Below are 16,251 nucleotides of genomic sequence, written 5' to 3'. Positions count from 1 at the left end.
AAACTTTAAAAAAAAAATCGCAAATTTGGGGCGATTTTTTTTTTCTATCCAGATTAAGGCACATAAAAATCAATCTCGAAAATTTTGAATTTTTCGAGGAATTTAATCCTTTTAGAGGTGATGGTATAAAAATTGCTCAACTTATTTTTGAGAATAACATTGTAAGTTTCTAAAATTGTAAAATAACATTCTAAAATTGTAAGAATTTTTATCCCTTAAACTACACGTTTTTTTTTTATACATCACTTGAGTAACGTGATGATAAAGAAATTGCTTAATTACGGAAGTAAATACAATGACAACAGTTCTTACGACTTTTCTTAACTAAATTTTTTGTTTAAAATGTTCTGGTTCGCAGAGGGTTAATGAGCTCAGATTTTAAAATTATTAATTAAAATTATTAATATTAACTAATTTCGTGATTTAGCCGTTATCGTCGTAACCAGATTTAAAAGTTCTCTTTTGCCTCCCGTAAATATTTTGAAAATGATCGATATGTTTTGTGAACATAATATTGTGAATTATGTGTTAAAAAAACAAAAGATTGATGAATCTTTTTCTGTTAAACATCACCTGATTTATACAAATATAAATAAACATAAATGCAATAAGAATTACATACGAAAGTGTTTTTTCAGTCCCAAATTATACAAACGTATAGAAATTATTATTTCAATTTCAATTTAATTAGCATTCATTAATTAGCATTAATTAATTAAATTAAATAATTTATTTAATTCAATTAATTTTAATTCAATTAATTAATTTTAATTCAAATAATTAGCATTGAATTAATTAGCATTGAATTTAATTAGCATTATTAGCTAGTTTACTGATTGTGCCGATATCATGGTAACTTAAATAGGTATCATGGTAACTTTATATTGAAATAGATTCGAGAATTCAGAGGATAACTAATTAGAAACAATCAACCGGTAAATTGATGTAAAATTTCTGAGTTCAAAATTTCTGCAAAGAGCTTTTTGAAATAAGCTTCATCTTATCATTATACTTTTTGAAACATCGGGTTGAATTGTAATCATCATAATTATTATTTACGCAAGAAATATATTTTAAAATAAAAAATACTTTCTAAAAAGATCGCGTATTGCTGTTATGTAACTAGTATTTTCGTTTCCTTTTGTGTAGCTTAAGGTAAATTTTTTTTTCATGTAAATAAGTTTTATTTCACATCGCTAAATCAATTAAGTGTATAGATTTTTAATTTTGTTATTTTCGCTAGAGCAATTTCGTTTTCTTTTGTGTGGTTTTAAATTGTAAACATTTTGTATAGAGAAATATTTTTTTCAATGGTATAATTCAGTATATTGTTCAGTTTTTCAATTTTGCTTTTTTGCTAAGTATTTTGCTTTTATTCTATTTTTAAAAATATAGTGTTTAGATTGTGTCTGTTAATTTTAAGACATCGTGTTTGCTTATTTTTTAAAAAAAATAACGTTTGATTAGTATTTAGTATTTTTATTCCTTTTTGTGTAGATTTTGGTTTTAATTTTTTACAGAACAGTGTTATTTTAATGCTTTAATTTGCTTAGTGTTTGATTTTTCAATTCTGTAATTGTTGCTAAGCATCCTTTTTTCATTTTTTTTAAATAGTTTTTATTTGTATTTTAAAAAGAATCTGAAAAATTGTTTTGCAACTAGAATTTTTGTTTACTTTAGTATGGTTTTAAGTTATAAGTTTTTTTTCTTCTAGGAAATAAATATTCCATTGTTGCAATTGGCTTTAGTGTTCGGTTTCTCTATTCTTTAATTAATTGCTTCTCAATTTGGCCTGCTTTTATTTAAAAATTGCTATATTCTCCACTGAACACATGTTGTAATCGATATTTTTGTTACTCATTATCTTGTACATCACCTTATCATTATTTTTTTTTCTATTTCAGGGACTAAATCGAATTTAGAATGAACATACAAATGAATCAAATATATATTCTGTGTTTACTAATATGCTTAATACTAGGAACATGCAAGGTAAGTTATTTTGATACTTCATTTCTTTTTTTGAAAAATAACATTTTTCTTCTATTGTTCCGAAATTCTGAATCAAAAAGCATTATCGGAAAACTAAATCGCCGATGTATTTTGAGTATGCAAATCGCGAATTAATTATTGCGCTGAATAATGCATTATTCTTACGAGTGGGTGTTGCTAAGATATGAATAGATATTTTGTAAACAATGCATGACTTATAATTACACATAGATCAATATAATTATTATCTTATTAGATATCGAATTTGAACATCAGAATTCAGCATAATAAAATTCTGCACTATTGCACAATTCCTGCAAAATAATTTTGAATGATGTTGAAATAACGTGAACAATCTAAAAATGTTCTTTGATGTTTTTTTTTAAATAAATATTTTGGGCAATTTTTTTATATTATATTTTTTATCTTTGTTCGCCCAATAATTATAATCAAAAATCGTGACTTCAAACAAACAAATGAGTGTCTTTTATAACATTACATCGACGCAATTAATTTTCAATGCACACGGCGAAAAACTCTTTTGTTAAAATTACCGCATTGCACGGTAATGGCATTGCGGGGGAGAAAAAAACCATAATTCTGGTCAATAAAACCGAAAAATGCCGTATTTAAACTATTCATTGGGTAATTTTTCTGTTCATATGACAACGATTTAACGGAAATAATCGGATAAATAGTTTTATGCCATGCTCTGAAATATCATAATAAAATTACCAAATTTCACCACAGCTCCCAAATTCTACCACATATTTTAAAACCATATTTTATTGTTAATTTACTTAAATCATTGCCAAAGAGTTTCGGAGAAAAATACCGAGTTTTTTAACGTTCACATAGAGCCAGAAACGCAATAAATTTTAATACATTCTTTTAGTTTTGATCCTATTTTTTTCTCGGTGTATTTTTAAACAATAATTTAATAGAGCAGAAAATAAAATTGTGTTTCTAATCACTAAATTATTAAATAAGACACAAAATACTTTTATTAATGGCATAGGCGATTGTATCAGAAAAAAAACATTCTCTTTTTAAAAAAAAGAACTTTTTAATGACCATGTTGAAACAAGTTTTTCGTAAGAGTTTCTAAAGAAGAAGGTACAAAGTGAAGTAGGGGGAAGGAAGGGTAAGAAAAAAAAACTCTTTATTGCTTGGCGAAATAACTGACTTGTGACTCACCTGCAAACTCGCTCTCCCCTTAAACTCACATAAAGCAGTTTCGTTTTCTAACCCAATTAAAGCGGGAACAAAGTCAAAAATCCTCCTTCCAAGATGGGATAAAAGAATATACAGAAAAATGCTGAAGACGACAGATAGAAAAAAATCATCGCCCAAAAAGTCAACAAAATTTCAACGAAACTGCAGACGTGGAATGACTTTTGCAGTTGGGGGTGTAGCAGTCAGGGGAAAAAAATGCACTTTGCAGCAAGTACTATTAGCCGCAAAATATAATGACTTTTCTTTTACCCCGCAAATGTCTAATTGTCTTTCCTATCTTTGTTCTCGGCTGCACTTAAGGAAAACTTGGATGAAAGAATTTTTTTTCTTCAAAACTCAACAAAAGAATATCCCCGGCTTGATGAAACGATGACAAGTTGGGAAGTACCTGCTTTTAATAGACTGTCTGACGTCTTGCTGTTAATATAGAAAGCGGTGGAAGTATGGTGTTGTGGAGAAGTTTTGCAGCTAACTTTTGTTTTTGTGTGTGTGCCCTTTATGATGGATAAAACCATATTGGGGAATAAAGCTTTAACTGCGCCATTTGCTTTCCACACTTGTGCGAAGTTGTGTAATGAGGTCTGTAAAACTGATAAGACATTGAATTTTATTAGACGCTATATTGAAAGAATCGTTTTCATAGTTTTCTGCGAAAACGATAAAACTTTGATAAATAAAAAAGAATGGCACTAACTTTTTTCTACGCACTAATAAATTTATTATCGGTTTTCTTAACTTTATTTTTTTAATTAGGTCATTAATTTGTACTCCATTTCTGCAATATAAACTAAAAGCACTATAAAAATAATTACGACATTTGTTGGACTTACAGCGATATAGTGATAAGGCATTAGGTCTTTTTTTTAACATCAAATCAAAACTATCCTTAGTATAGTTTCCCTGTAGGTAATTTGCAAGTTTCTTAAAGTTCCACTTTATAACAGCACAGCACACCGAAATATCTTAATGTCTATCGTAAAATTGTGGCTTTTTTTCACCAAAAATATTCACTTGAACTATTTGAAATTGATCCTTATCATTATATTGTTCCATACCCTTCAATTTATTATGTTTTTGTTATAAAGATTACTGTTATAAATTTTTTTAAAAAATTGAAGATCTCTTTTACTTTAGTCTAACCAACTAAGAGTGGGTTCTGGTATATAAAACGATTCGATGAATAAATTTCAATTGAAATTGATGGATTCTTTTATATAACTGTTTTACATACTTGAGGCAAGATTTTTTTTAAACATCTACGCTTTAATTAAATATGTGTACCATAATTTTCATTTCTACGAATTGCGACATAGTCTTTCAAGAAAATATTATAGAATTGGAACAATTAAGATACATAAAAATATAAAAGAAGCATATTTTTATAATAAATTAAGTAGTTTTTAACATTTTTGTTTCTTACTAACATTAAATTATAACAATGATTTATTAATATTGAAAAAACATTTTATATTTTTACTGCGTGAAATAGTCTATTTTTTATAAACTATTAATATGAACTAATACTATGTATTGTTATTTTATTTATAAGGCTTCAAGTCAAATATATAACTATTTATTTGTAATTTTATAAGCATAAGTAAAGGAGAATGCTTTTTGAACCCACAAAAAATACTATTTCAAAGTCTTTAAACATAAAATTCGTGACAAAGACTTTTCCAAACTTTGATTTCCTTTACGTTCGATCGATTTGTTGTGGGCAAAAATTCTTATGGGCAATATTTTTTCCATCAAAAATATGAATGGACTTCCTCTTCCTTCCCATCTTAAATCTTAGACTTGATAATATGAAATATGAAAAATAGGTTGAAGGGAGCGCAATTTTTCATCCCGTTTATTTAAAAATACAATTCAAAAACAGAAAACTCTTTTTTTCTCGTTCTGTAGTAGCTGCTGAAATTGTACATCATAAGATACAATGCATCTCGAAACAAGTTTTTTTTTGCCAAAACTTGTTGATAGGGACCGTTCCTTATTTTAAGAATAATAACGTTCTATTTTTATTCAATTTGGCAGTGGTTTAACAATTCTTTATACACTCTAAAGAGTTTACCCAAAATTCGGAGATCTGATACTCTGAGAAAAAAAATATGACCAAAGCTACCAGAATATGGTAACATTTACCGTGTTTCTGGTCCTATGGAAATACCGAATAGCATGGTAATTTTTACCGCAGTGCTTTGGTAATGAATTTGTTAAAATTAACAGTAAAATTGAGTTTTATTACCATGATGTTTGGTAGCAAATGTGGTAAAATTTGGTATTTTAATAATAATACATTAAAGTATGGCATAAAAACCATTTATTTGGCTAATTTTTTTTTCCAGTTTTGCATTTTAACAAAACGTGTGCTCATAAGAACTATAATTTTTAAAACCAGAACTACCATTTCCGGTAAACCGTTACCCTAAGAGCAGAAAAATGACTGAATGAATGATTTAAATACCCCATATTTTGGTTTTATTTTAAGAATTATGTTTTATTTTCACCATAAATGTCATTACCACAAGTACGGTAATTATACCAGGATTTCTTTCTTCGTGTACGGCCAGTTTTCTTCTTGGGCAAAATCGTCTTCATACTATAACGAACTTCAGAAAAACTAATAGAATTAACTATTTTTTTTATACAGTCAGCTCTTTTCTTTGAGGAAAAAAAACCTTGTAAAGTAAAGCTTCCTATCTCGGTTGAACTCCATTTCCCATAATGATTACAGCGCATGGTTACAAAATCCTAGGTTCGATTCACGCCGGGGCTAAAGAACGCCACTCTCGCACTCCCTCCACAATATTATGACCATGTGAAACGAACTCACAATTCTCTCACTCCTCGACAGATGGCAGCTCCAAACTATTACGACTCGTCCGAGGGTTCGAAGTGATTCGACAAACAAATAGTTTGAGTCTTAAAGAATGCGAAAGCTCAAAATGAAGACTTACGAGTATAATGGCAATTTACGGTCCACAGCCATAAATTAAAAAAAAAAATTAACGGATGGATCTGTATTTTTGTGATCAGGTTAGCTTTATGGGTAGCCAATTTACTTTCGGCTGTAGCTGGTTGTAACTAGAATGCAAAGAATAATTTCGTTAAAATTTTCACCTGAACTAAAAAAAAAATAATTCAAAAAGCATGTCTCTCTTTATTTAAAAAAGTTTCGAACAAGAGAGTGGACCGTTAAAAGTCACTGGATCGGAAAATCGCATAGAGGTATAATTTGATTTTTACAGTCATTGACTGGAACACTTTTTGCAGGTTACTGACCGTAAGCTAGCTGTTTTCGAAAAACTTTTAGACCAATTCTTTCAATAAGAAATATTAGTTTTGAGTTGCATCAAAGTATTAAATGATATTACTTGCTTCGTTAAGAATTTCATGTGTGATGATCGAACTGTGTATTGGTTTGGGAGCTTACTTCACATCAGAGAGGTTCTGGGTTCGAATCCCGGATCAGGCATGGATATTTTTTAATTCTCTGTACTATCTGTCCTTACTGTGGGAGCAACGTTGGCTCACCTAATAGGGTGCCCTTGAAGGAATGGCTAACAAATCTGCCCTTCAGATGACTGTATGACGAGTGTCAACCGGGTGAGCATTGGGAAAGGAAAAAAAGGAGTTAATTCAAAGATGTTATTCTGACGTCACATATTAAAATTGTAAATCTCATTAGGTTAGAGAATTAACTTTGCAGTCTTTCCAAAAGATTTTTATTCATTGGTTTTATGCAAATCTGGAAAAAGTTCATCTGAAAAGAAGATTAAAAAATAATGAAGTCTATATGAGAAAATTTAAAAAAATGACTTAATATGCAAAATAAGGTACAAAAAAAAAATAATGAAGGTCTTCCGGCAGAAAAGCAAAACATGTTTTTATATATTTTAATTTTTTATAACTAACGTTCATATATAATTTATAGGCGAAACAACGCTCGTTAATTTTCTTCGTGTGTAATTTTTAGCATAAATAATAAATCTTTAATTCGGAGTAAAATTTGAATTTTTAAAACGGAGAGATATTTTTTTCTTTTTTGTAATATGCGAACTATGATATAAAATACTCCCCCCCCCACCAAAAAAAAGAAGAAAAAAAAACTTTTCTCCAAACTCTTGATTTCCCAAATGTCCGATCGATTTACTGGTATAATATTCCTATGTGCAATATTTTTTCCATCAAAAATATAAACGGAACTCCTTTTCTTGGTCGTTTAGAATCTCGGACTTAAAAAAAAAAAGAAGAATTCTGAAAAATGTGTCGGAAAAAGATATCGTTGAAAGTTCTTTTTTTGAAAATAAATAATTTAGATGTTAAATATTTTGTGACATTCAAATTATAAGAAAGGTTTATTTCAGCTTATGAGAAAAATTATAATACTATGTGAACAGTATATTTTTAAATCATGTAAAAAAGTCATATTACCGTTTCAATTACTTTAAAAACTAGAATAAAAAACCTTTTTATTTTTATGTAGAGAAAAAACCTTTAGCTGTCTTGAAATGATTTTTTTTTATAATTATGAATTAAGATTCTTAAAATTTTAAAATTGGGCTATTGAATTAAAAGCTATTACGAATTTTTTTACTGGCCCTACCAAAAATAAATTTCATTATTTCTTAAGTAGGACACACGAATTTCATTCGAATTTTCATTCTAAAATTATGGTAAAATGCCCAGCAGCAGTCTGTCTATCCAATTAACAGCAAAGATTACTGTTAGGAAAATTTTTACCTTTATGGTTTTGAAACAGTTTACATCGTATATGGTTTAAAAACTATAAATACAAAACAATACAGTTTTGTAACCATTTACTATTAACAAGGTTTCAACACAGTAAAAAAGAAATTTTATTGAACATTGGAGTTAGGTTATGTTAGGCTTTTTCGTTAGGTATTGGACATTACGGTTGAGCTGTGTTTTGTCAAATGAACTGTGTAGAGTGGTATAATTATGATATATCTAGTAGTTCCATCTATCGTGAGAGAGGAGAAATACTAGATGTTTTTGAGTTAGGCAGCTCTGTGGTGCTGTCATCTATGTGTGAATGAGAGTTCTGTTTTCTATTTAGAGAAATGGAGTAAATATTGTGAGGCCAACGCGGGATTCGAATCACGATTTGGTTAGCCGTGACACTAAAGTACACTCTAGACCAGGGGTGGCCAAGCTCTTTGATAGTCGAGCCATTTTTCAAAATTTGAAATATTTCGCGAGCCGTCATTAAATACGTATTTAAAAGGTATGCAAAAAAGGTATTAATTTTTTTTTTACAAAAATTACATTTATTGAATGTATATAAATAAAAGTATATAAATAAAAGTACAAAATGTGTGCATTGAATTTAAATATTAAAAATTAAACACATTTATTTTACTTCTCTTGACAATTCTTTAAAATTTGGTGAATGATTGGTGACAGCACTTCTCAGTAATTCTTTGAGATGCTGGTTAGTGTTTAGATTTCACGAATCTTAAAGTGGAATAAAATGATTCACATAAGTACGTTGTTCCGAATATTGAAATAATTAGACAAGCAGCCTTTTTTAATTCATGATACTTCTATTCTTGTACAAATTTCCAAAATTCAGTAATCGACCTCGACTTATATTTTAATTGTAGAGCTTCATCGTCTTGCATCTCCATTAATTCTAATTCTTCAGATGCTTTTTGGGTCATAATTATATTGGAAATGGAAAACTCACCTTGAATTATGTTAATTTCAAATGGGTTCAGAAAAATATTAAAATATAATAGCACAAAAATGAAAAGGGAACTCGGGTACATTTATCGAAAGCCACAAATAATCATTCAAAGAGCCGCATGTGGCTCGCGACCCGCAGGTTGGCCACCCCTGCTCTAGACTAAAGTATGTATGTATGTATGTACTTAGAAGTCTTCACAAGGTGTTATGAATTAGTGGATAAAATTCTAGTTGTTTAATCTTATTAAGTGAAAACAGTCAATAAACGAATTTTCTCGCTTGTTAACATATTGAATAACTTCTTTTTTTATGGCTATTTAACTGTTTTGGTTGAATAACATAAAATAGCAATTAAAAAAAATTATAAATTAAAAATTTTTTCCTCAAAATTTCTAATAGTGCATGGATAATTGAATTTAATATTTATATAATATATATTATTATTCAGTTCACATTCTATAAGCATAAATTTAAAATTTTTTTTTATATACACTATCATTTAGGGCACCAAATACCGAATTTACATGCATGTTTATACAAAGTAGTAAGTTAATGTCATTTCCTTAAATGGAATACGAAGGAATGTGCACATCACTTTGTTTTATTAAGTTAATACTGATACCAATAAATCTAAAAAGATTTACAATTTTTCAATCTCTTAGAACTTTTTTCAAAGTTAAGATGTTGCATCAAAGTTTATTCAATTTAAAAATCAGTTTTGAAAAGCAGTTGTAATTTAATTTTCACTCTTTCCTTAAAATATTTTTCACGATCTATTTTCTTTACTGAAATTGTCTTTAAAGTGTTCATTTACATTGTTAAAGGTAACGTATAATGCAAACTTTAAATGTATTGATTAAAGGCATATGGTGAAGTAAAAGTTTTAGAAGCTTAAAACGATGCAAAATTACGGTATGTGAAATGAATAAATTTTCTACCAACTCCTTTCTTAAGTTAAATTCTTTCTTGAGGTGAAAATGCTGCAGCAAATATTTTGTTAAAAAATATATCCCCTTTTTCTTAACATTTTAAATTTAAAAATTGCATCCAAGTTAAATTTGTGCACATTAATTTGAAAAATACAAACATACAATAGTTTTCTATATAAAACAACCTTTGATTACTAATTATGTTTAAAATAAAATATTCTGCCATATTGCTTTTATGATATTATTAGTAATTTATACAGTTATATAACGGTAATAAAAAATTTTAAATTTTATTAAGTGTAATTAGCATAATAATTTTTTACAAAAAAAAGCTTTGCTTTAAAAATGGAATTTGAATCCAAAGATGAATTAGCGTGTTAATAGCAGACATATAATTTTTTTACTATATCCATCTTTTATTGGAAAGGTCTCCAAATAAGGTCTCTTTGTTCTGAGTAATGTTATTAATAGTTCCCGCAGTAGAAATTCAAATCTCACTAAGAAGAAAAATATAGCCGAAATCGCCCGAATATGGTGAAATTTACCGTGTTTCTGGCTCCTTGGGAAAACCAAAAATCTTGGTAATTTTTACTGAAGCATTTTGGAAGTAATTTTGGTTGAATTAACGATAAAATATAATCTATGTTATATGAGATAAAATTTGGTAAATGTGGTAAAATTTGATAATTTTATCATGATACCTTAGAGTTTGGTATAATATTCGGTTAAATAACATAATGTTTTACTAGATGTATGGTAATAAGAATTATAATTTGAACCCTAAAATTTCCGGTAAATCGTTACCATATGAAGGGAAAAATTACTAAACGAATGGTTTAAATATTTTACTTTTTAAAACCAGAATTATGTTTTTTAAGCAGCAATGCCGTTATTAGTACTGTAATTTTACCAAAATACTTTCTCTGTATGTTTTACGATAGGCTGTCTGTGAGAAAGAATATATTTTTTAAATTAACAAACTTTATCTTTTCTCGTGTAGTATAAAACATGACTTCCATCTAATTAAGATTATTGCTTTTATTCTTAACAGAATTCATATTAAATTTCGAATCCAAGAAATAAAGGGAATCCCATCATTTCTGCGAACGTTCAAGCTTCCAAATATTTTTCGATTATTAAGCATAATCAAACATTATCTGTTATAATTTATAAGCATGTTTGCTTATGTTCTTTTGCAAAGACAATTATTTTTGTTAGAAATGCTTATCATAAATTTTTAAAGTTCGTTTGTTGTTTTTAATGCCACTTGCAAATACCAGCAAACCGGCTTGGTGAAATCAAGCGAATTTCAGGCAGATTCTTGTTTTTCAGTGGCGCCATCTATGGCCAAGAATACGATTTCAGCCACACACACGTTAAGCCCAATTTAGAGGGTGGACCCATTCATACTTCCATTTATTTATCCGTTAATTTTAACCATCTTCCATTAATTTTAACCTGAAACAGAGAATGATAAATCTCCAATTCAGTACCTCCAGAGTTATTGATCTGTTACGGGATTTGAAGGACTTTGTGACCCAGCAGATTTAATGTGCACCAGTCACAATTTACTGGTGGTGACTTTACAATTGGTGACTAATTGGTGGTTAATTGGTGACTTCATTCATAAACTTGTTTTTTAAAGAAACATTGGACATTCAGAATGAGAAGGGTTTTATTTCTTGGTTTACAGATGATTACGACAAAAATCGAATAAAACTACCATCTATTTAAACAATTTAAAAATGGCTTAGATTAGCTAGCGGCATTTAATTTTTTATTAGTTTTTAACTGCACACTTAAACTTGAATGTATTGTTTGCAGAAAATATTAATAACTGAGGAATCAGGAAAAAACCTTTATTGTGCTGATTCTTTGTTTTTCAGAATGTTTTTTAGGTCTTCTTTTCTTTTTGTACAAATATGTTCTGTATAGAATTTACTCAAATTTCTTTCCTGAAAAGAATAATTCTTTACCAGAATTACTCGTTTCTATTCAAACAACTTATTTAAAAAAAAAGCATTACAAAACATTAAAAAAATATAATCCAAAAAGAAAATAATTTAAATTTTTTTATTCCCCATTTTCTTCTCTGTAATCACCATCGTTTTTTTTCTCTCACTATTTTATTGAGTCTCTATGTAATTGGGAAGCCATGCTTTGCTATATTCTTTTTTTACGTTTTTCCTGCTATGTATGGATCCTAAAAACGAAAAAAAAAAAAAATCTCGCGTACACGACATTTCTCGCGGAAGGACGAGACAGTTAATTTACGACTGAAACCTTTTCCGTTTGGTAATTAGAAGGAAAGCAAAGGAAACTGCATCAGATCCTAGCTTTTCATTTAGTTGCAAACGTAGAATTCCAGTCGCAATTTATTAATTCCATTCTTTCATTTTTCGCTTATTCTTCAGCTACGCGTGACTAATATTAAACTTATGGATTACTTTCAAATGATTTAATCAAAACTTAATATTAAATCTTAAAAGAGAATTATGCTGGAAAGTTTCGGTAAAATTTATTTCATTTTATTTTAATTTAATTTTTTGCATTTTTGAGTTGATATTTGTTATAATTTTTAAAAAAAAACTTTTCAAATTTTGACAGTAATGCACCTTTTAATAAAGTATGCGCACTGACCTTAAAATTTAAGCTATATTATATTAGACTAATATATATTTCTGGCATCTTTGTCAAAAAAATGAAGGTAAAACACACACATAAAATACTTCAAATATTATTATTTAGGAGAGGTAAAAGAATAAGCTTTTTTATCTGAATCTAACGAATCATTAACGAGTAAGACGAGATTTAAAAAATACAAACAGGTTGTCCGTTGAATTAACCTGAGAGGATGTAAAACGTGATTATATGATGTGACATCTTCACGTTTCGTTAGACAACCAAACTGGTTTTCCTGTTTTTGATGACATCTTTGTTAAAAGTGATTCGTCAGGTTTTGATAGAGTTTTTTTTTCTCACTTAAATATTAATTTGCTATCCCAAACTCTCATTTTTAAAATCAAATCACTTCAATCTCACTTCATAATTAGGATTCTAAAAATGTCCATTAAGGGTGTTGATGTTGATAATAGCTATATATATNACGTAGAATTCCAGTCGCAATTTATTAATTCCATTCTTTCATTTTTCGCTTATTCTTCAGCTATGCGTGACTAATATTAAACTTATGGATTATTTTCAAATGATTTAATCAAAACTTAATATTAAATCTTAAAAGAGAATTGTGCTAGGAAGTTTCGGTAAAATTTATTTAATTTTATTTTAATTTAATTTTTTGCATTTTTGAGTTGATATTTGTTATAATTTTAAACAAATACTTTTCAAATTTTGACAGTAATGCACCTTTTAATAAAATGTGTGCACTGAGTTTAAAATTTAAGCTATATTATATTAAACTAATATATATTTCTAGCATCTTTGTCAAAAAAAGGAAGGTAAGACACACACATAATACAGTGATCCCTCGTTTTTCGCGGTTAATGGGGACCAGACCCTTCCGCGAAAGTTGAAACACCGCGAAGTAGGATTTGCCCCCTAGGAATTTTCATGTATGCGAGTACACGAATGTTTTAAATATGTAAACAGTATTTGTACTTTATACATTTAAGACAAAAGTTACACCAGTATACGTGTTTACTTAAACGTGCCAGTGCTAGTTAATAAGGTTAATTACAAAACCTTATACAGTAATAAACAATAATCAACATTGCTTTCTGAGAGAGGCGAAGAGTCTTGTGTTGGTGGCGGAGGAGAGGCTCTCACTTGATTCGTAGTAGCTTTAGGCTCACTCGGAGACTCTTCTGCTGAAGCCTGGATAGTCGTGCATCACGTTCGGCCATAATTTCTTCCAGCTACATTTATGGTCTCAATCTTCATGTCCTTCAAATGCTTGCTGAATGTTAACCAAACATGAGGCAATGTCGTAACTGCGCCAGTATGCTTTCAAGATGAATTTGTCATTGGCATCGTCAACTGCCGAGGTGAGGCGCTCCATCGTATAGCGAATGTAGAGTGCCTTAAAGGCACCTTGATCCATTGGCTGAATTAGAGTTGTAGTGTTCGGGGGCAGAAACTCTATCTGCACACCTTCGTATTGCAGGTCCGTTGCATGGCCTACTGCACAGTCCATCAAAAGATCCTTTTTCAAGGGGAGGCCCTTTTCAGTCAGATACAGCTTCACCTAGGGAATGAAGCAATGGAGGAACCATTCTGGGGTCAGAGCTTTCGTTATCCAGGCCTTGGAGTAATGCTTCCAGAACACGGGCAACAGAGCCGTATTTTTGTTTTTTTAATGCCCCATATCTTTGTTTTACATGCAAGTATTCTTCTCTCTCGCACATGAACATGAAACCGCTCCTTTCCGAAATGTGGCAGTCGACACGGTTGTATTTTTTCATTTTTATTTTTTGATGAATGTTTTGGAAAAACCCGCGAAGCAGTGAAGCCGCAAAACATGAAACGCGAAGTGGCGAGGGAACACTGTATAGGTCAAATATTAGTATTTAAGAAAGGTAAAAGAATAAGCTTTTTTATCCGAATCTAACGAATCATTAACGAGTGAGACGAGATTAAAATAATAAAAACAGGTTGCCCGTTGAATTACCCTGAGAGGATGTAAAACGTGATTATTTGAGGTGTTTTCACTACAGCGCGAGAACGCGAGAATCTCGCATATTTTTTTCTTTTCTCGCATTAAAAAATGATTACCGCGAGAAATTCGCGCATTCTATAAATCAATTTCAAAATTCGCGAATTTCTTGCATTTTGGAAAAAGCTTCGAATTACGCCATTTAGAAAAATCTTTCATTATTTTCATCATCTACCCCATTATCTAGGTTCCCTATTTACCAGTATTGTTTAGAACCTTTTCGAACAACAGAACACAACCACGGAACCCCTTACAGAGCACATTTCTCTACAATCACATGTTCACCGTAGGTAAGGTTTCTTCATGTAAGACGTTCAAATTTTTTATGCACTTACGTAAGATTGACAAATACCTTGTAAAGGCAAAATCTTCTATGATGATGCACCAAAAATATTCAATGCTTTAAAAAATAGAAGGCGTTAAAAATTTATTATAATTAAAGAAATAATTTTTTAAGAGTTTTTGTGTTTTTTTAGTTTTTAGAAATCTCACCCTGCTTTTGAGAAAGGGTGAGAAATTCTCACCCATTTTTTTTCTATGATGAAAGCACTGTTTGAGGCTATATATTGATATATTTATATATTGATCGCTACATCTTCACGCTTCGAAGGACAATCAAACAGGTTTTCCTGTTCTTGATGACATCTTTGTAAAAAGTGATTCGTCAGGTTTTAATAAAGTTTTTTTTTCTCACTCAAATATTAATATGCTATCCCAAATGCACATTTTTAACATCAAGTCACTTCAATCTCAATCTCACTACTGCTTCATAATTAGGATTATAAAAATGTCCATTAAGGGTGTTGATAATATATATATATATATATATATATATACATANAGTTAAAAATATCGAGAAAACTTGCAAAATAATATAATAAAGATTAATGAAAAGAGAAGAAGAAAAATTATTAAAATAAAGTATTTTTAAAAATACTTTATTCTAATAATTTCTTCTTCTATTTTCATTAATCTTTATTATATTATTTTCCATGTTTTCTCCATAGTTTTAACTATTTTATCAGTACTATATACTTTCAGCTTGTGCGCAGTAAATAAAACTTATTAATTTTCTTCATTTTCTACATTTTCTCTCTTTTTTTAATACTTTTTGTCTTTACTGTGCTATACAGTATATGTTTTATAACTAATACAGCCCATGTAGATCACAGATTGCGCTGAACTGAATTATTCAGTGTTTGAAGGTGAATTGGGAAAATATGTTTCAGGCACCATATTTAGAAGTTAAGGTTAATGTTAAAATTTGAAAAAGTTATGTTGTAAAATAGGGAAAATATAATAAAAATTGTAAATTACAATTTAAAAGTATTTCAAAACAATGTTTTTAATGATAGGGATGGTTTAATATGAATAATAAGCATTGAAAAAAATTATGTATCTAGGTAGATTGTGCAAATTTAACATGGGGAATCAGACTAATTAAAAGCTAACTGGATCATGCGCTCTTTAAAAATCAATTCCGAATTTAGTATAGAGTAGTTACAGATCTATAACTGATTTTAGATATTAGTTATTGAACCTGCTTCTTACCTTACTTCTTAATATTAGTGCCATTATTTCATTTAAGAACAAGATTTTGAAATTCTTTAAGTATAGAAAATTAATATTAAATTTAATAAGCATTTTATAATAATAATCAAAGACCTTACTTTAAATTGTATATTTAATATTTTGCAAATAAAGTTAATCAAA

At 29.1% G+C, this 16,251-nt stretch overlaps 1 protein-coding gene across 2 annotated transcripts in view; it reads left to right on the top strand.

Annotated features, from left to right (window-relative positions):
- LOC107441591 (follistatin-related protein 5) overlaps positions 1-16,251 on the top strand; it is a 427,657-nt gene that overhangs the window by 25,958 nt on the left and 385,448 nt on the right. For both annotated transcript variants that reach the window (XM_021147212.3, XM_021147214.3), the window contains exon 2: positions 1,905-1,992. In XM_021147212.3, the coding sequence (XP_021002871.1) occupies positions 1,924-1,992 (69 nt within the window). In that variant the 5' untranslated portion in view covers positions 1,905-1,923. The remainder of the gene's footprint in view (positions 1-1,904; positions 1,993-16,251) is intronic.

This window comes from Parasteatoda tepidariorum, chromosome 4 (genome assembly GCF_043381705.1).
Source record: "Parasteatoda tepidariorum isolate YZ-2023 chromosome 4, CAS_Ptep_4.0, whole genome shotgun sequence".
Classification (NCBI taxonomy): Eukaryota; Metazoa; Arthropoda; class Arachnida; order Araneae; family Theridiidae; genus Parasteatoda; species Parasteatoda tepidariorum.
The sequence above is the reverse complement of the archived record's forward strand: the minus strand, read 5'-3'. Positions and strand labels throughout refer to the sequence as shown.